The sequence below is a fragment of the Budorcas taxicolor genome, chromosome 5 (genome assembly GCF_023091745.1).
Source record: "Budorcas taxicolor isolate Tak-1 chromosome 5, Takin1.1, whole genome shotgun sequence".
NCBI classification, from domain to species: Eukaryota; Metazoa; Chordata; class Mammalia; order Artiodactyla; family Bovidae; genus Budorcas; species Budorcas taxicolor.
Genome location: NC_068914.1, coordinates 41,726,175 through 41,745,722, shown reverse-complemented (window position 1 = coordinate 41,745,722; position 19,548 = coordinate 41,726,175). Strand labels below are relative to the sequence as shown.

General features: G+C 48.4%; 1 protein-coding gene across 3 annotated transcripts in view; it reads right to left on the bottom strand.

Annotated features, from left to right (window-relative positions):
- Nucleotides 1-19,105, bottom strand: part of C5H1orf198 (chromosome 5 C1orf198 homolog) — a 127,751-nt gene extending 108,646 nt beyond the window's left edge. For 2 of the 3 annotated variants that reach the window (XM_052640290.1, XM_052640289.1), the window contains exons 1-2: nt 18,031-18,370; nt 2,238-2,288 (exon numbers count right to left, since the gene is read on the bottom strand). In XM_052640290.1, coding sequence (XP_052496250.1) covers nt 2,238-2,288; nt 18,031-18,354 — 375 coding nt within the window. In that variant the 5' untranslated portion in view covers nt 18,355-18,370. Of the gene's footprint in view, nt 1-2,237; nt 2,289-18,030; nt 18,371-18,761; nt 18,902-19,074 lie in introns of those variants that run through there. The other variant, XM_052640293.1, reaches the window with a different exon arrangement.
- Nucleotides 19,106-19,548: the final 443 nt, after the last annotated feature.

Below are 19,548 nucleotides of genomic sequence, written 5' to 3'. Positions count from 1 at the left end.
CTCATTGGAAGGGAACATGAAACGGAATTCTGAGCCACAAACACTATACCTTTTACTGAAAAGATATGTTAAAATGGGCAAAACAAATCGACGTGACTCTACCAAGCCTTCTCGATTTATGCAGGTTCCCAGGAGACCTGGATGCCATCTGTGACAATTAACACCAGCACAAGCGTAACCCATGCTGGATTATGTCAGCACACTTTGTTCTAGAGACCTTTTCCAGGCACCTGTTCCCACACTGAGCCTCATTCACAGCAGCTGCCCCAGGCGCTGCCCCCTCCTTGTCCCAGAATGTCATCTGCATTGCGTTAGTAACATAAGAAACAGCCCATCCCACAAAGGGCTGACTCGGGAACATTTAACAAGCTGAATTCTTATGAGAGCAGATATCCTCAGGGGAGCACAATGCACCTCGGGCTGGGGCACTTTAACTAATTCGATTTCTCAGTCTTCGTCACTGAGACATCATGAAACCTATGGCCCAGTCCTGGAACATCTGTGCTGCCTCTGTGCCCCTGTCCACTCCGACCTGCAGACTGCCCATCTGCCTGTTACGAGACGTCATCTACAGGGTTAGCGCTTCTCAGGCCCCCATCTGGGGGACCCACGGTGGCGGCCCTGATGAATGCCAACATGGCGATGTACTTTCCACCCATCTCCAACTCCCTCTGCCCTGTTACTGGACAAGGGATTTGTTGTTGGATCTCAGAGCTCTGAAACTGCAGTTCCAGGCTGCTCCTCAGTATCCCTGGCTCCCTCCCACCCGCCCTCGGCCACCCCTTAACCAGTGTCCATACCCTGAAGGATTTAGCTTCCAGGCACAACTATGTCACTCGGCCTGCCCTCTGTTTAGACTTAGGTCATCTGCCTCAGAAATGTAAAAAAATAAAAATAAAAAGACACACAGGATGCAGATGTTTGCATCTTTATTTTTAGGACGTTTAGGACCCATTGTTCTGGTTCCCTGAAGGCAGGAGCCTGTGCTTGCTGAATGAACATGTTCATCTGCATTAATGCTGCTGCTGCTGCTGCTAAGTCACTTCAGTCGTGTCCAACTGTGTGACCCCATAGATGGCAACCCCCAGGCTCCATCGTCCCTGGGATTCTCCAGGCAAGAACACTGGAATGCTCAGTTCAGTTAAGTATTCTCAAAAGCCGTGTTCTACTCTCACATGAGAGCCACCTTGGCTTTTGCAGGCTTCCTCATCCTGGGGCATTGCATCACTTGGGGCAGTCAGTGTTGGTTACAGCGCCAACTGGGGGCAAGGATGCCAGCTGTCCAGGTCCGTGGAGGCCCTTGTCAAGTCCGTCATTTATTCTTAGACACAGACCCCCATGTGAGGGTCACTCAGACTTGAGTCACTTGCAGACCTTCTCATTGCTTCATCCCACTCTGACCCCCCTTCCTACAGCCCCGTGAAGGCCATTTCTACTGGGATGAACAACTGTAGAGACAAGAACCAGCCCCTTCAAGTATCAGTGCTTGAAAGCCCTGATCCGACCTCAAGTCTAAGCCCCAGTCCAGGCACTGAGCCACTATGATCACCTCCATCAGGCAAAGGACCCTCCAACACACAGTAGCAAGTGTCCTAGAATTCAGAGAACCCTGGTCTTTTTCCTTGGATTTGAGACACCTACCTCTTGGTCATTTTGCTACTTATTAATGCACTTGTTCTGGGACAACTAGGGAGAATGGGGAAATGGATCAACCCAGTGAAGCTTGATACTCTTAAGCAACTTCGGCAACAATAACACTGATAGCAATGAATGAATGACTGGACACCAGCATTCAGGGATCCAGGCTGGGTTGCCATGTGTATCCATTGGCTATTCCAGCTTCACAAGGTACAAAGAACAGTCTCTCCGTCCTCTCTTCCACGCTCAGGACTCTCTGCCTTAGAGCTGACTCTTCCAGGCAATTCTGATGGATCCGCACTCTTGCCCCCTCATCCACCCAACTTGCTGTCTCTGTTGCCCTTCTGATTTCATTTTAATAAAAGCTGCTCTTATCCCACCCCCTCCAAAAGCTTCCCTCAAGGCTTTGTCATATGGACCCTTGTGCCACCAACCCCCTCACTTTAAATCTATCACCTAACCTAGCACAGGCCCTGCCCCACCGCCTCTCCTTTCCTACCAGCAGGGGGTGCATCTGACCTCCTAAGTGCTGAAAGGAAAATACCTAACCACATCACTTTTTATAAAAGATAAACAAATCTAAATTTAATCCAACTTACCCTTGTTTCCCAGGAGAAAGGGGCAGAGTGCTCATCTTGCCAAGTTATGTCCTGAAATAAAAATTCGAGAATAAATCTGAAATCCAAACCCAAACATACCCTGTGCAAACCACCACCCAAGGCCATTGGGGAACCAAAATTTAGGAAGAATCCCAACTCCTGGCTCTGAACAATCCTGACGTCATCACACTCTGCAGAGAATGTGTTGACCTTCTGGGTCTGGCTTCCCCTCACTCTGCGGACCAAGACTGCCAGGCATGCCTGTCCCCTGCCAAGCAGATATTAGATGGATGCCGGGGTGTCCCAGGACAAGCTTGGTGACAGGGAAGCTGAGCAGAAAGGGAACAGGGCTTCTGGGCTCAGGCCTCAGCCCTACCAGAGATTAGCCATGTGGCCAGGGGATGACGACTTAGCCTTTTGCACCTCAGTTTCCTCATCTGTAAAAGGAGAATCACACTTGCCTTGCAGGGTTGTTGTGAGGATTAAATGAGGTCACATATGAAAGGAATGCTTTCGAACACATTGGAAAAGACCCTGATACTGGGAAAGATTGAGGGCAGGAGGAGAAGGGGACAACAGAGGATGAGAAGGTTGGATGGCATCATTGACTCAATGGACATGAGTTTAAGCAAATTCTGGGAAATGGTGAAGGACAGGGAAGCCTGGCCCGCTGCAGTCCCTGAGGTCTCAAAGAGTCAGACACAACTTTGTAGCTAACAACAGTGAAAAGAATGTCAGAAAATTATTTGCAGTCAACACCAGTACCCAATTTTTAAATTGAGCCCCACCCCGAATCCTAGTAAGTGCCTCCCAGAAATGTGAAAGGCAATGATCAGCAAATCAATGAAGAAAATGCAATTATAATGAAAATTCAGAATCATTCTGACCCTCACAAGCAGAACAGGACAAAAGGAGCCCTTCAAAATAGTCAGGAGAATTTGACCTTGCATCCACCAACCTAAACAAAAGCTTGTAAAAATCTCCTTCCCTTGGCTACTTCTCCAACCTTCCACCTGTATTCCTACACTAGCAAATGTCTCATTTGCGCCTAGCTTCTATTGGGGATCATATTTTCTGAGCCAAAAACTGGGATGTCTTGGGTGATCCAGACTGAAAATGGAATTAGATAATTGAATTGACTGTCCTTGCATAAAGCACCCCAGGTACATGGTGTCTTCCCACCCAGAAGCACTCCCTGCCCCGGGAGGTAGGTCACCTGGCTCCCCCTCCTCCAGGAGGCGGCCCAGTTCTGCAAAGGGCCCACTTTTTTTTAGTACAAACTCCATTCCCAGGCTCAATCTCTAAGCTATGTCTCCTATCACTCCTGACTCTCAGGCAAAACTTCTAAAACTGTGTTCCCATTGTGCAGTTAAGCCCACGTTTCTGCCTCAATTTACAAACTGTCCCTCCAAAAGTAGAAACGTGAGCTAATAAGTCTCAGCTAAGGGGGCCCTGAGTCCAGGTATGTGTGGTCAGGAAGTGGGAGAAAAGTGTAGTTGAGCTAAATGACCTGAAAGTCCTTAAAATTCTATAATCTCAGGACTCTCTAAGTTCCTCTTAGAAGCAATACAACAAGAAAGAGTTTGTCAGATGGGAAAAATAAAGGAGGCTGATGGGATGTAAGTCCCCTTTATTCTAGATTTGGACCAGGGAAAGAAGGACAAAGGGAAAACAACTGGCAAATGTGTTCCCTCTGTCCAGGGGAGGGACACCCAGTGGCCACCTCAGGGGACAGAGGAGGTGCGTGGAGATTCAGTGGGCAGGCAGAGACAGAGCAGGGGCAGGATCACTGGTGAAAGCAGGACACATTCCTTCTCATGTGATATGATCGATTCTCTGAATATTAATTATGCAGCTTGAGTCCCTTTGAAATCTGCAAAGAACAGAGTAAGAAGGTTTGGGGGTTTGGAAGGTGAATGAATGCAAGACTCTTAGGAACAACGTTCTTTTCTATTTTTCCAGCTTTTTGCTACAGTAATCCTGGCCTATCTTCTTCCCTACCAATATACATATACAAGTTATAAATATATTCCTCCTTAGGTAATTTTGTGAATGAAAGAAAAAATGAAGATGATAAAAATAATATTACATGAAACACACAAAAAACTGAACAGGAGTAAAACAGGAAACCAATGAAATACATTTTCTACAACAATGCTTCATTTGAGCTATATTTGATCATTCTCATTCATACTGTATACTCTTAAAAGAATTATCCCTCATAATTCCTTGTTGAAGAATTTGGGAAACAGTAAATATATTTTATAAAACCTGATAAACAAACATGAAAGGAAAGTTTTATTGGTAGTCATCTCTGATTGACATGGATAAGATGTCTAAAATTTGTATATGTACTCATGGAGTAATAAAGAATTAGTTATTGTTTAAAAAAAGAAGAAGACTCTTAGGAGCAAAGACATAGCCTGGAGCATGGTAAGCCAGCAGGCTCCAGTGGCTGCAGCCCGTATTGGCTGAAATTCCAAAAGGGCTACAGACAGACGGGCACCCTGTGATTTCTCCACAACTTGATGTCAAGTCAATAATCTTTTGTTTGCTCCAGCAAGAAACTGAGTCAAGGGGCAAATTCCTTGGATTTCTGCAGTTCCAAGCTCATAAAAAAATAATAAAGCACTTAACAAAAATAAACATGCCAAACAAAAATGCGATTGAAGCTCTGACGTCAGTCCCTGGCTGGCTGCAGACCCCAGCCCCAAGCAGCACTGGCAAGCAGGCGCGGCTCTCCGGCCGCTGGGCGCACAGCGGCATCAGAACCGCAAGGTTCTAGAAAGGGACAGTGGTGGTGGCAGCTGTACAACATCGTGAGTGTAGCAACTGTACACTGAAAACAATGGTGAGAATGGTCAACTTTACGTTATGGATATTTTACAATAAAAAAACTGAATGTATTATATGACTTGGACTATACGACATTCTGGAACAGGTAAAATTATAGAGACAGTAAGAAGATCAGTGGTTGCCAAGGTTAAATGGAAGGAGGGATGAGAAGGCACAGAGGATTTTTAGGACAGTGAAACTACTCTGTATATACTGTAATGATGGATCAGTTCAGTTCAGTCACTCAGTCGTGTCCGACTCTTTGCGACCCCATGAATTGCAGCTCCATCACCAACTCCCGGAATTCACTTAGACTCACGTCCATTGAGTCCGTGATGCCATCCAGCCATCTCATCCTCGGTCGTCCCCTTCTCCTCCTGCCCCCAATCCCTCCCAGCATCAGAGTCTTTTCCAATGAGTCAACTCTTCACATGAGGTGGCCAAAGTACTGGAGTTTCAGCTTTAGCATCATTCCCTCCAAAGAAATCCCAGGGCTGATCTCCTTCAGAATGGACTGGTTGGATCTCCTTGCAGTCCAAGGGACTCTCAAGAGTCTTCTCCAACACCACAGTTCAAAAGCCTCAATTCTTCGGTGCTCAGCCTTCTTCACAGAAGTCCAACTCTCACATCCATACACGACCATTGGAAAATCCATAGCCTTGACTAGATGGACCTTAGTCGGCAAAGTAATATCTCTGCTTTTGAATATGCTATCTAGGTTGGTCTTAACTTTTCTTCCAAGGAGTAAGCGTCTTTTAATTTCATGGCTGCAGTCACCATCTGCAGTGATTTTGGAGCCCAAAAATATAAAGTCTGACACTGTTCCACTGTTTCCCCATCTATTTCCCATAAAGTGATGGTGGATACTTTTCTCAAAGCCCAGAAGCTACAGCAGCGAGAGTAAACTGCAGCGTAAACTATGGGCTCAGGGCAATAATGACACGTAGGCTCATCCACTGTGACAAATGTCACACTCTGGTGGACACAGTGGTTTTGGAAGAGGCTGCACATATGTGATGGTAGGGAGTGTGTCAGAAATCTATACTTTCTACTCACTTTTGCTGGGAACCTTACATTGCTCTGAAAATTAATTTATTTTTCAAAAAAAAAAAAAGTGACCCCTCCCCACTCCCCAAAAAATAAAAAACAAACCTGACAAGGGTAACAAATACTAAAAACATCATTTCATAATTACTTTAGTCTGTCTTCCTATTATCTATGCTCTTGACATTACTTATATCCATTGTACTTACAAGATAGAAAGTGCATCTGTAACAACACACAGTGGGGTTGCTGCACCTCCCTGACTGGCTCTGATTCCGTGAGCCACCCTGGGGCTTAGACGGCACCTAGGGGAGCATCTCCATGGGAACCAGTGGGTGCTCCACAGCAGGACTGCTCTCCTCACTGCCCTGACGCCAGATGCTGAAAATTTCCCAACACAGCACAAGCTGCAACCAATACCAGACACCCTGAAACTCACTACATTCTACACTAAATGCAATTTTCACTATTAAAATTTTTAAGGATTTTGGTCATCTTGCCTTTGAAATTATTTGGCGACAGTCACTCATCTAGAATGGGTTGGTTTCTCTGTAAAAGTCATGACTATTCCAAAATTTTCCTAAAGTGAGAAATTCTGGACTTAAAATTCATTTCAAAGGTGAAATATTGTAAATATTAGCCTTTCCTCTATGACTGGATACTAATGAGTCATTTCTTCCTTTATAACTTCCTTCCCAACTTCAGAGCCAATGAACTTCATTTCACCTCCAGTGTCCGGGGGGACAGCACCTGTGGATGGCAGCATCCACAGTGGATGACCCTCGGCTGGGCCCAGAGGCCAGCCTGAGGAAGCAGGGCCAGGAGCACAGGCATTACAAAGCAACCCGGAGCTTCCCCTCCACAAAACCAGGTCACTAGCAGCCGGCAGACAGGGAGAGGTGCCTTGACTACAACACTCAAAAGACGTGCTTCGGAGGCCCCTGAAGCACTCTGAGAGTCTTGCTTCCTCTCCAGGCCTCACTGAGGGACAGGCTGGGGACCACTCTGCCACCTGAGAAAACTTCTGCAGACGCCTTCTCTCTGGCACACCTGTCCCAGGCAGCCTGAGGGGATGGCCACTTCCTAGGTCCTTATTGGTCTTGGGTCCATGCTTGTGGCATGTATAGACATCAGATTCAAGGCTCTCTAAAGAGCACTCTTCGCTTAAAGGTTTCAGATCGAGCTGTAAATCAGAATCACCTAGGGTGCTGTTTTAACAGCCAGAAGCTGTGGGTCCCACCTGACATAGTCATAGAAAACCAACAGCTCCCTGTGTGTGTGCTTAGTCACGTCCAACTCTCTGCAACCTCATGGACTGTAGCCTGCCAGGCTCCTCTGTCCATGGGGTTCTCCAGGCAAGAATCCTGGAGTGGGTTGCCAGGCCCTCCTCCAGGGGATCTTCCAACCCAGGGACTGAACTTGCATCTCCTGCATCTTCTGCACTGGCAAGCGGATTCTTGGCCACTGGTGCCACCTGGTTATGATCCAGCAACTCCCTAAGTCATTCTAATGCAGCTGTTCCCATGGGCAGCTCACCTACTTCAGTCCTCCACAGGACACCTGACTCCCGCTTCTCATGGAGGCACCTGGCCACACAGGCTGCACGTGCTGACCTCCAAGGCTCAGGCGTCCACCTCTCTGCCCAGGCCACCCCACCTATAGAGGTGGCCTCAATCAGTACTGCTACATGGCTCTCATCATTCCCAAGTAAGGATTTCTAGTAAGCCAACCTGGATGCTGGCTGCTCTCACAAGAGGCCCACGGTTTTCTGGGCTGGCTCTCACCCACCCCACTTTGAAGCAGGCAAAACCATGCTCCGTGTCATCAGTATAATAACCAAAGCAAATAGTCTCCTAAACACTGCAAGGCCTCAGCAAATCACGTCTAAACACTGCTAAAGAAATATCAATAACCTCAGATATGCAGATGATACCACCCTTATGGCACAAAGCAAATCAGCCCTAAAGGCCTCAGCAAATCACGTCTAAATGCTGCTTTAGAGATAAGAAAGCCTCCCTCAATGATCAATGTAAAGAAATAGAGGAAATCAATAGAATGGGAAAAACTAGAGATCTCTTCAAGAAAATCAGAGATACCAAACAAACATTTTATGCAAAGATGGGCACAATAAAGGACAGAAATGGTATGGACCTAACAGAAGCAGAAGATATTAAGAAGAGGTGGCAACAATACACAGAAGAACTGTACAAAAGAGATCTTCGTGACCCACATATCCACGACAGTGTGATCACTCACCTAGAGCCAAACATCCGGGAATGCAAAGTCAAGTGGGCCTTAGGAAGCATCACTACAAACAAAGCTAGTGGGGGTGATAGAATTCAAGCTGAGCTATTTCAAATCCTAAAATATGATGCTGTTGAAGTACTCCACTCAATATGCCAGCAAATTTGGAAAATTCAGTAGTGGCCACAGGACTGAAAAAGGTCAGTTTTCCATCCAATCCCTAAGAAAGGCAATGCCAAAAAATGTTCAAACTACAGCACAATTGCACTCATCTCACATGCTAGCAGTGTAATGCTCAAAATTCTCCAAGCCAGGTTTCAACAGTACATGAACTTCCAGATGTACAAGCTGCATTTAGAACTGGCAGAGGAACCAGAGATCAAATTGCCAACATCTGCTGGATCATCGAAAAAGCAAGAAGTTCCAGTAAAACATCTACTTCTGTTTTATTGACTAAGCCAAAGCCTTCGACTGTGAATCACAACAAACTAGAAAATTCTTAAAGAAATACCAGACCACCTTACCTGTCTCCTGAGAAATCTGTACGTAGGTCAAGAAGCAACAGTTAGAACCGGACATGGAACAACAGCTTGGTTCCAATGGGGATATTGTCACCCTGCTTATTTAACTTATATGCAGAGTACATCATGAGAAATGAGAATCAAGATTGCTGGAAGAAATATCAATAACCTCAGATACACAGATGACACCACCCTTACGGCAGAAAGTGAAGAGGAACTAAAGAGCCTCTTGATGAAAGAGAAAGAGGAGTGAAAAAGTTGGCTTACAACTCAACATTCAGAAAACTAAGATCATGGCATCCGGTCCCATCACTGCATGGCAAATATATGGGGAAACAGTGGAAACAGTGTCAGACTTTATTTTGGGGGGCTCCAAAGTCACTGCAGATGGTGACTGCAGACATGAAATTAAAAGACACTTGCTCCTTGGAAGAAAAGCTATGACCAACCTAGACAGCATAGTAAAGAGCAGAGACACTACTTTGCTAACAAAGCTCTATCTAGTCAAAGCTATGGTTTTTCCAGTAGTCATGTATGGATGTGAGAGCTGGACTATAAAGAAAGCTGAGCGCCAAAGAATTGATGCTTTTGAGCTGTGGTGTTGGAGAAGACTCTTGAGAGTCCCTTGGACTGCAAGGAGATCCAACCAGTTCATCCTAAAGGAAATCAGTTCTGAATATTCATTGGAAGGACTGATGCTGAGGCTGAAACTCCAATACTGTGGCCACCTAATGAGAAGAACTGACTCATTGGAAAAGACCCTGATGCTGGGAAAGATTGAAGGCAAGAGAAGAAGAGGACGACAGAGGATGGGCTGGTTGGATGGCATCACTGACTTGATGGACATGAGTTTGAGCAAGCTCCAGGAGTTGGTGATGGACAGGGAAGCCTGGTGTGCTGCAGTCCATGGGGTCGCAAAGAGTCAGACACGACTGAGGGACTGGAATGAACTGAACTAAAAGGCTGCTCTCATTTCATTCTTTCCAGAATTCAAGGATTACATACAACTACTGCAACCGCATTTCTAATAATGCCTCTGCATAACTACAGTAAGTATGTAATCGTAAATACTCTGATGTCGTAGATTCAAAATATGGTGCACTGTTTGTTAACTTTCTCCTGCCACCTAGATGGCTGAGTCTCTTAAAGTTAGAATCCCAACCATTAAGCTCCCCAGTAATACATCTAATTTTTCTTGAGTGGTTCAGAAGCAGTGCTCACTGGAACCATACATTATCATTGTCCTCCTAAGTCCATAAATTGGGGGAGTTTCCAGTTGATTGATAGATGGTGGAATTTTGGCTTAAAGTTAACAAGTTTAAACTGTGAAATACTGCAAACTAGAGAAATGACGCTCAGATGGCAGAGCCTGCAGGAGTGAGACAGACACTCCCTGTGTTGCTGACTGTCTCATCCCTTCAGGGATGTCGGCTGCGCTGGGCCTCTTGGCGCATCCTGCATTAAGCACCTTCGTCCTGATGATCTGCTTAGTGTCAGTCTGTACCTCAAATTCACAGGAGCATGTTAAAAACAGAAGGGAGGGAATCATACTCGCTGGTATTTAGCCAAATGGATTGAAAACTTCAGTTCAGTTGTTCAGTTGTGTTGGACTCTTTGCGACCCCGTGGACTACAGCACGCCAGGCTTCCCTGTCCATCACCAACTCCCAGAGCTTGCTCAAGCTCATGTTCATCAAGTCCGTGATGCCATCCAACCATCTCATCCTCTGTCATCTCCTTCTCCAGCCTTCAATCTTTCCCAGCATCAGGGTCTTTTCAAATGAGTCAGTTTTCAAATGATTTGCATCAGGTGGCCAAAGTATTGGAGCTTCAGCTTCAGCATCAGTCCTTCCAATGAATACTCAGGACTGATTTCCTTTAGGATTGACTGGTTTGATCTCCTTAGGTCCACATAAACACCCACACATGGCTGCTTATAGCAGCTGCAGTCATAAATGCCAATACTTAGAAGTAACTAAGATGTCCTTTCATGGTTGAATGGCTATGAATGGCTAAGAAAGCTGTGGTACATTCAGGCTATAGACTATAATTCAGTGCTAGGAAAAATGGGCTATCAAGCCATGAAAAGACACAGAGGAAACAATGCATATTACTAAGTGACAGAAGTCAATCAGAAAAGGCTGCATACTCCATGATTCCAACAATATGTCATCTGGTAAAGGCAAAACTATGGTGGTAGTAAAAAGATAAGCAGTTGCTAGGGACTGGAGGGGAGACAGGGATGAATAGGAAAGGCATACAGGGTTTTTAGGACAGTGAAATACTCTGTATGGTACTATCAATATAATGATGGAATTGTGTCCTCAAACATTAGTGCAAACCACTGAATGTCCAATATCAAGAGTGAACTATAGGGCTTCCCTGGTGGTGCAATGGATAAGAATCCGCCTGCCAATGCAGGAGACATGGGTTCGATCCCTGATCCGGGAAGATCCCACATGCTGTGGAGCAACTAAGCCCACGCACCACAACTAGGGAAGCCCAGCGCCTAGAGCCTGAGCCCTGCAACAAGGGAAGGCACGGCAGCGAGAAGCCCGCACCCCACAGCAGAGAATCCCCCAGCTCTGCTCACTGCAACAGAAAGCCCAGGCCCAGCAACTAAAATCCAGCGCGGCCAAAAATTAATTAAACAGATTATTAAAAAATAGTGGAAAATATAAATTAAAAAAAAAAACTGTAATGTAAGCTATGAACTGGGTGATGGTGTGTAGGTTCACTGATTATAGTAGATGCACCGCTGTGACAGGGGCTGTTGATTCTGTGAGGGGGAGGGGCAGTGCATGTCTAAGGAGGTGGATATATGGAAACCTCTGTACTTTCTGCTCCGTTCTGCTGTGAACCTAACAATGCTCTGAAAAATAAAGTCCACTTAAAAAAAACAAAGGGAAGGAGTAAGGGAGAAGAATATGCTCTTTTTTTAAACCAACTGCTTATTCTTAGGGACTATTGTTTATATACTTATGGAATCCATGCTTTCCCCTTTGACCTGCTAGCTGAAACTCCAATACTTTGGCCACCTCATGCAAAGAGTTGACTCATTGGAAAGGACTCTGATGCTGGGAGGGATTGGGGGCAGGAGAAGGGGACGACAGAGGATGAGATGGCTGGATGGCATCACCGACTCGATGGACATGAGTCTGAGTGAACTCCGGGAGTTGGTGATGGACAGGGAGGCCTGGCGTGCTGCAATTCATGGGGTCACAAAGAGTCGGACACGACTGAGCGACTGAACTGAACTGAACTGAACTGATTGCATACATTTAATTCTGCTGAGATAAGACGGCTTCCATCAGTGGAAGTAGGAAACTGCAGTTCTGACAACAGCAAAAGAGTTACAATTTAACTACTGGGCAGTTTCCACCATGAACACAAGTACAGAAACTCAGGCCTCCACGCAGACCTTACGAGAAACAAAACCTGGGTCCCAAGGTGGTTACAGGAAGGTGGTGGGGCAGAGCTAAAAGAAACAAACAGGAGAGCGGAGTAGGAAGCTGGAGACCGGTCTGGCCTTGATTTATTTTTCTGAGAAATGGATTATTTTTTCTTACTTTAGAATGTTAAAGTAACTCCCGTCAATTTCAAGATGACTTCTGATGTGCCAGTAGGCTTCCCAGCTCTGCCCCTCACCCTGGGAGACAAGGAGCAAGTCATTTCACTTTTTTGCAAAACCTGTTCCCTGGTAATTACTGGGCCACACACCCACAGTGGGGGGTGCCAGGGTGCCAGGGGGAGCCAGTGTGGCTGCCTCAGCTCCCAGGGTGAAGGTTTCAATACCCTTCCTCCTCCAGAGGCACCAGCTATGCAGGGTCCCAGGCCAGGTGCTTCTCTAGACAGAGAACTATCTGTCTGCAAAGGGAAGCCTGTGGAAGAGACCCACAGCCTCCTCCTCACGGCCTGTGGAGGTGGACACGGACCCACGGCCACGTTCTCAACTCCTGCTTGGAGCCAGGGCACAGGCGCCAGGACATGGTAAACCACATCCACCCTGTCATCTTTTCTAAAGAATGCATGCATCTGCCAGACAGATGTGTGGGATTCACAATTACACATTCCACCTTTCTTAAAAATAAAAGGCCAAACAATGAAAAAGTAACTCTCAAATTTCTCATTCGGGGGCCCAAAGGCTGAAAAATAAAAAGCCAAGCTGCTGAAGCAAAAGGGAAAGAGGTGATCTTACACATCACAAGTCCTGTATCAGGAAGCCACAGTGCCAACCAAACTCAAATCTGATGAAGATTTAATAATTGAGGAATGTTCTGGAAGGACTACCACATGCTTCATAATGCTGCTTCTGCACTGTTTGAAACTTTTAACAGTAACATACAGGTATGCTGGGCTTCGCTGGTGGCTCAGTGATAAAGAATCCACCTGAAATGCAGGAGATGCAGGGGACGTGGGTTAGATCCCTGGGTTGGGAAGATCCCCTGGAGGAGGTCATGGCAACCCACACCAGTATTCTTGCCTGGAGAATCTCACAGACAGAGAGGCGTGGCGGGCTACAGTACATGGTGTCACAAATAGACGGACACAAGTGAAGCAACTTAGCATGCACGCACACACAGGTATGTCAGTTTAGAAACTGTATAATTATTTAATTAGTTTATTTTAAAACACAAACACCTAGGCTGTCCAGCCTAGACCCTAAGTGACCATTTGCATGGCCTGGATGCCAGCAGCTCATCAAAGTCTGCTGATTGGGGGGCTCCATACTGACCCCCTCCTCCTTAGCACTTCAGGGAAGGGTGCTTCACCAGCCATGGGGGAGCAGGAGCTGGACAGGCAGTGGGGCTGTGGAAAACTGAGGGGCCTTCAGAGGCCTGCAGAAGATCTCCCGGCTTCCTGCAGGAGTCAGGAAGCCCCAGAAAAGGAGGTGAAGGCCAGGTGGAGTGAAAGAGCAGCCAGCCAGTCCTCTGGTTCCTGCAGGAGGAGGAGGGACACACGGGCTGGGGGAACACCTCCTCCCAACAGCAGCTGGTCATTAAGCTGCTGAACAGGAGGTGGAGTTGTCTGGCTCCAGGGCTTACAACCTACATTCTCCAGCACTCAAAATCCAAATCCCGGTGCCTAGGGTTGGCACATGGAAACATCCTTCCTGCCCAGCCCCACTTACTTTACAAAGAGGTGAAACAGGCAAGTAGGTCCATGAGAATCAACACTCCGGCTGCCTAAATTTCTGAGTTCACCTACTTATGGCTTATCTGGAGCATAGCTGTGGCACAGAGCTCAGAACCCTGAATTCTCAGATCCTGCTAGACTGGTGGCAAGAGTCTGGGAGTAAGGGCAGGGAGCAAAGAGCTAAGCATGCCTAGAAAGTCAGGGTTTTGTTTTCTGTTTTTGCTATTTGATAACAGGAAGCTGTGGAGGCAGACTGGAGTGATACCTAAATCTCCCTAGATGAAAGCTCTTCATCTCCCAAAATAAGCCATTCCCCAGACTTTTACTGCTGTAGGAAGAAGGCAGGAATTGAGAAGCAAAGGGCAAGTCAAACTGCTGAAAGCACCTATTTGCAAACATGCCTTAACGTTCAGACCAAACGTGATGCAAACGGCAAGCCCAATGTCCCTGTCTGTTCCAAGCAAGGCCTGTAAGCCCGAGAGGGCCGGTTAGCTGGGGATACTCGGTCACTCAGTCATGTCCAACTCCTTGCGACCCCATGGACTGCAGCCCTCCAGGCTCCTCTGTCCATGGAATTTTCCAGGCAAGAATGTTGGAGCAGGTTGCCATTTCCACCCCCAGGGGATCTTCCCGTCCCAGGATTGAACCTGCATCTCTTGCGTCTCCTGCATCGTCAGGCGGATTCTTTACCACTGAGCCACCCAGGAAGGCTAAGCATCCCTAAAGCATGGGTGGCTCTAGTGTGTAACATACTAGGCTTAGGGAGATAGTCACTCGGTTGACTGCCAAGGCAGTAAGAACCAAAAACCTGATAGAACCCTTCATGGCTTCCATGCTCAAAGGCAGGCAGCCAGCCTCCCTCTCTGCGTCAGGCTCGTCCTCCCAGCAAGGGTGGATCTGGGCCTGGACACTGGTCCTCTTGCTTTACAGACAGCAAACGTAAAAACGAACATACAGATGGCATGCTGCCACACGTGTCCCACACAGAGCAGCCCCATGTGTGTCAACTGGACGTGTGAGCCGAGCCCTGACCACACTCCCTGCCACCAAGATCCATGACCATCAATACACAAGCAAGTTTCCACTTGCTTGTTCCTGCAACACATAACAATGACTGGATAACAGTCACAGCTGAAGGCTGTATTCACATGGTCTGACCTAAAATGTGGCTGTCTGGGATGCAAAAATGTTACTGGCGACAGGGTAGAGGGTATTCAAAGACATAGGCGATGTCCTGGTCCTTCACGATAGCTGAAAGGGGGGCACAATCTGAGGCTGGAATGATGGCTGATCAGGAGTCAGGGCACCTCACGTCCACACTGTGGACAGAGCAAGCCTAGCTTTCAATATGTGCCCCAAGGTGAATCCCCACAGCTCATCAGAGCAGAGCTCCTTCTCACGTGGGACTCTACACGGCCAACTCTAAGCTTAGCAATGGGAGGAATTTATTTCATGATAGTGATTTTCAAAAGTGGACATTGACAGACTACAGCTAACAACCTTAATATTGACATTTTCGCCATTGGCAGCAGCAGCCATTTTTAATCCCATAGGCCTTTCCTACACATAAGCTCTACTATCATCCTGTTACTGTTCTTCCCACTGTAGGAGTTCAGAGACATTAATGAATTACCACAGTCAAAAAGTTAGTTGATGGGGAGCCAAAGCAAACCCAAGACTCACAACCAAGCCCAGGTGCCTCCTATTATAGCTTAGAAAAGGCCCTGGGAGCCCAGTATCCCAGATGGTCTTTCCCAAGTACCTGCAAGGCCCACCCTGCCTGTCATCCAAGGTCAGACACTGGCTAAAGCAAGAGCTGGGGTTCACCTGAGCACCCATCCTTCAATGAGCCAACTGTGGAAGCTGGCAGTGGTGGAGGCCAAGGAGCGTTCTCTGTTCCAAGACTGGCTGTGGAGGCCACAGAGACTACGTCTGAAGGCAGATCAAACCAGAAGGGACAGAGCGGCTGACTCAGTATGGTTCAGGGCCCTTTTGGGTAAGCCTGGGGCCACCTATTCAGGCTACTCTGTCCAGCAGCCATCATCACCCCTTGTGCCCAGGAGCCAACCCTCCTCCAAGAACAACTGTACTCCTGGGCATGAGACCACCAACTCTACTCTGGTGCCAAGTCGATGTAACACACTTTAAACTCCCTAGTGGGATTAAATCACTATAGCCAAAGACAAAAAAGCTCTGGGCAATGTTCCTCTGTACCTTTCTTCAAACTCATTGTGTCTCTGCCACTCATGCTGAGAGCCTGGCAGGAGGTTTGCAGATCATGCTCCCAGGCAGCTTTTGCAAAGCTGAGTGCAGTTCTGAAAAACAGGGCTCTTGTGCTCCTGGAAGAATACGCAAGTACCACAACAAAAAGTTCTATTGGCTGTTAAATTGCTTTGGGTTTACAAATTCACAAATGGCTCAGTCCGGTACCCAGTTAAGGAATCAGAGTACACAATTCACTTGGTCACACATGGCACAGGCCTTTGTGGATATTCTTAGCCAGACAGCTAGTTAAGGGAAAATGACAGTGACTCTCCAACATCTGTAAGTACTTGCAGGTTTATTTCCTCTCACAGTTTATTTACTCATTACATTTCCAAGAGGGGCTGCCTGCTTTTCCATCACCCAAATCTGAGCACCAACACTGCAAACATCTTTAGAGATGCTTATTTTCACATTAAATATGTTTCAGCTCTGGGATTACATTTTAAACGTATATTCTCATCCCTTCCGTTACCACACCCTCATTTTTCCTGGCAAAGCCTTTAGAGTTTAAAATCCAGTGATGACTGTTCATCCTGTCAGAATAAAGCCATGTGGGCAGCATATTTCTGCCTCTCACACATCCCTCACAATAAAGTGGGTTTATGACCACAAGCATTTTGTATTAATCAATGTTTCCGCACACCCACGCCGAAAAATCAGATTAAAACCTCATTTCCACTAGAATTCCTTCCGCAGTCCACAACTTCCTCAGAAAATCTCCAAGCTTGGCCCCTCATCCTTGCAGCCTCAAGGCATGCATATACATTTCATTGTATATTGCTTGCTGCTTTCGACTTAGACCAAAAGTTGAGTTTGAAAAGCCCAGGAGCCACAAATTTGGCACCGAACAGGATTTAGTTAAACACATTTCCAGGAAAAAGCCAACTTTCTGAGCAGCACAGAACACTCAGGCCTTTGTGACTTTCCATGGGTCATCCCTGAGTTTTTTCTAGCTTCAGAGTTTCTTCCTCCAGTGACCACCCGTCTAGAAGTCCCAGCAGAGAGTCTAGGTCAGAGGCCCAGACATGCCCTTATATGTACCAAAGGTTTGCAACAGCTCATTTAAACGTATCCAGTGTTTTTCAATGGAAAAGAGGGGCCACCACACTCACTCCCAAAACAAAACTGCACATGGGGCTCACTCGGAAACATCTTAGGCTTTGGGAAATCTTGGAAGGCACCTCTTTATTCTTGTTATCTTGCTTGACAATTTCAGTCTCCCCGCACAACTCATCACAAATATTAATAATATTATTACGTATAAAATGCTGACTACCTTCCCTAGCAGGGTTGGGGTGGGTATTATTATTCTTGGGGGTACCTGAGGTTCTAAAAAGTTAGGTCACCCACGGCCATAAAGCTAAATGGCAGAATAAAACCTAGGCTGGCCTGGCTTAAAAATCCCCTGTTGCTGCCAATTTGGTCTGCCTCGCTACCAGCAACTGCCTCCAGCTCTGGGAAAAGTCTCCAGTCCCCTGCGGCCCGCCGGGGAAGGTCTAGATGGAGGGTCTTGAATGACCTCCTTCCTTCGCTCGGCGGTTCTCCACAGACTCCCCCGGGGAGCACCCCCAGCCCCCGACCTCCGGCTCCAGGCCGCCCCTTCCACCCACCCGGGTGCTTGCGCCTTCTCTCCAGCCCCTGCCCGCGCGTCTGGAGGGGACGGCTGCTAGCCGGCAGGTGTCTGCCCGGCCGCGGGCGCCTCGCGTAGCCGGGGAGGGGTGAAGGGGACGCCGGCCCGTCCGCACCTACCTCGTCCCCGAAGCGCACCACCTTCTGGCCCGTGGGCCCGCGCAAGCCTGGGAAGCGCGCAAGCTCCTCGGGGTCGCCGGGCGCCGGGGCGCTCGGCCCCACCAGGCACCGGTCGATGATCTCGTCCTGCTGCGCCGGCGGCAGCCGCGCCCACTCGGGCCCGTACTTCTCCCGGATCTTCTCCTTGTCCTGCATGATCTTCCTAGCCATGGGGCTTAGCGACGAGAAGTAGGTGAAGCGCTTCCGCTCCCGGTCGTCCAGAGGCCGGTTCGCACTCATGACTGCCGTGCGCGAGGCCGCAATCGCCGCCGCCATGGACGCCATGCCCTGCCTGCCCGCAGCTCTCCGCCCCCGCCCCGGCCCGGCCCCCGGCCACGGCCCCGGCCCCAGCCGGGAGGCCCGAGCACCGCCCCCGCCCCGCCCCCCGAACAGCGCCCTTCCGCCCCCGGGAGCCCGGGCTCCGCCGCCCCAGGAACCCCGCCTCCGAGCCCGCCCAGCTCCCCAAGCCCCGCCCCACTCCCAGGGCTCCGCCCTCCGCGCCCCCACCCTGGGAAGGCCGCGGTCTGTACCCCACTGCTTCCCGAACCTGCCCTCCGCACTCCCACCCCGGAACCTCAGTCTGGGCGCCCCCACCCCGGGAACCCCGCGGCCCGCATCCCGCATCCCGCATCCCGCATCCCGCATCCACCCACCGCCGGGAACCCCGCCCTACGCGCAGCTCCCCGAGCTACCCTCTTAGGCCTTGTTGTGTCCTCCTGATCGGCTCTCTCATGTGTTCCCGCGGTGCCCTCACTTTTCGGGGCTCCCCTTGACCAGCGCAGGAGGTGACTGGCACGTCCCCAGGTCCGCGCCTGGCAGTCTGATGGGATTGCTGCCGGTGACCGCCATAGCGCCACGTGGTCACTAGTTTGACAAAGGAAACTTTTCTCCCTCCCATGTGCCTAAAAAAGACCGGCATTTCTGGACCGAACCACAGGCCACTTTATTCTTATCCCTTTCCCAGCTGAGCCATCTTTTCCCTCTTTCTTTGAACTGTCCCCAAACCTGGACCAAGGTCTTGGCGCGGTGAGCTGACAGAAGAGTTGATTGAGCTCGGGGCAGCGAGGACGCCGAAGATACGAGCTGGGGAGACTGGACTAAAGTCTGGAGTGTTGAAAGTATCAATTTCCGCGGCTCCAAAAGAGAGGAGTACAGTGAAGTGTCGGGTACCTCATAGTGCCTTTGGCTAAGGAGTTAGGCACTGCCCGGTGGGCATCTGGGGCCCGCGGGCTAGTGCACCTGTAATTCGTTTTGCTTTTGCAGGTGAAGACTTCCCCAAACCTGTCGCGTGGTCTTTGCTTTCTCCAAGATTCCTTTTGGAGTCTCAGAAATCTCAAGAACTCTAGGCAGCTTGATGTTTGCAAACAAACTGAAGAGCAGCAGGAAGTTTTTTCATAGGCAGAGAAGTGACATCCCAATAGTGTGAGGGGTCAGGTGTGCCATTTTGATGTATGTCTCAGAGCACAGCCGTTAAAATTA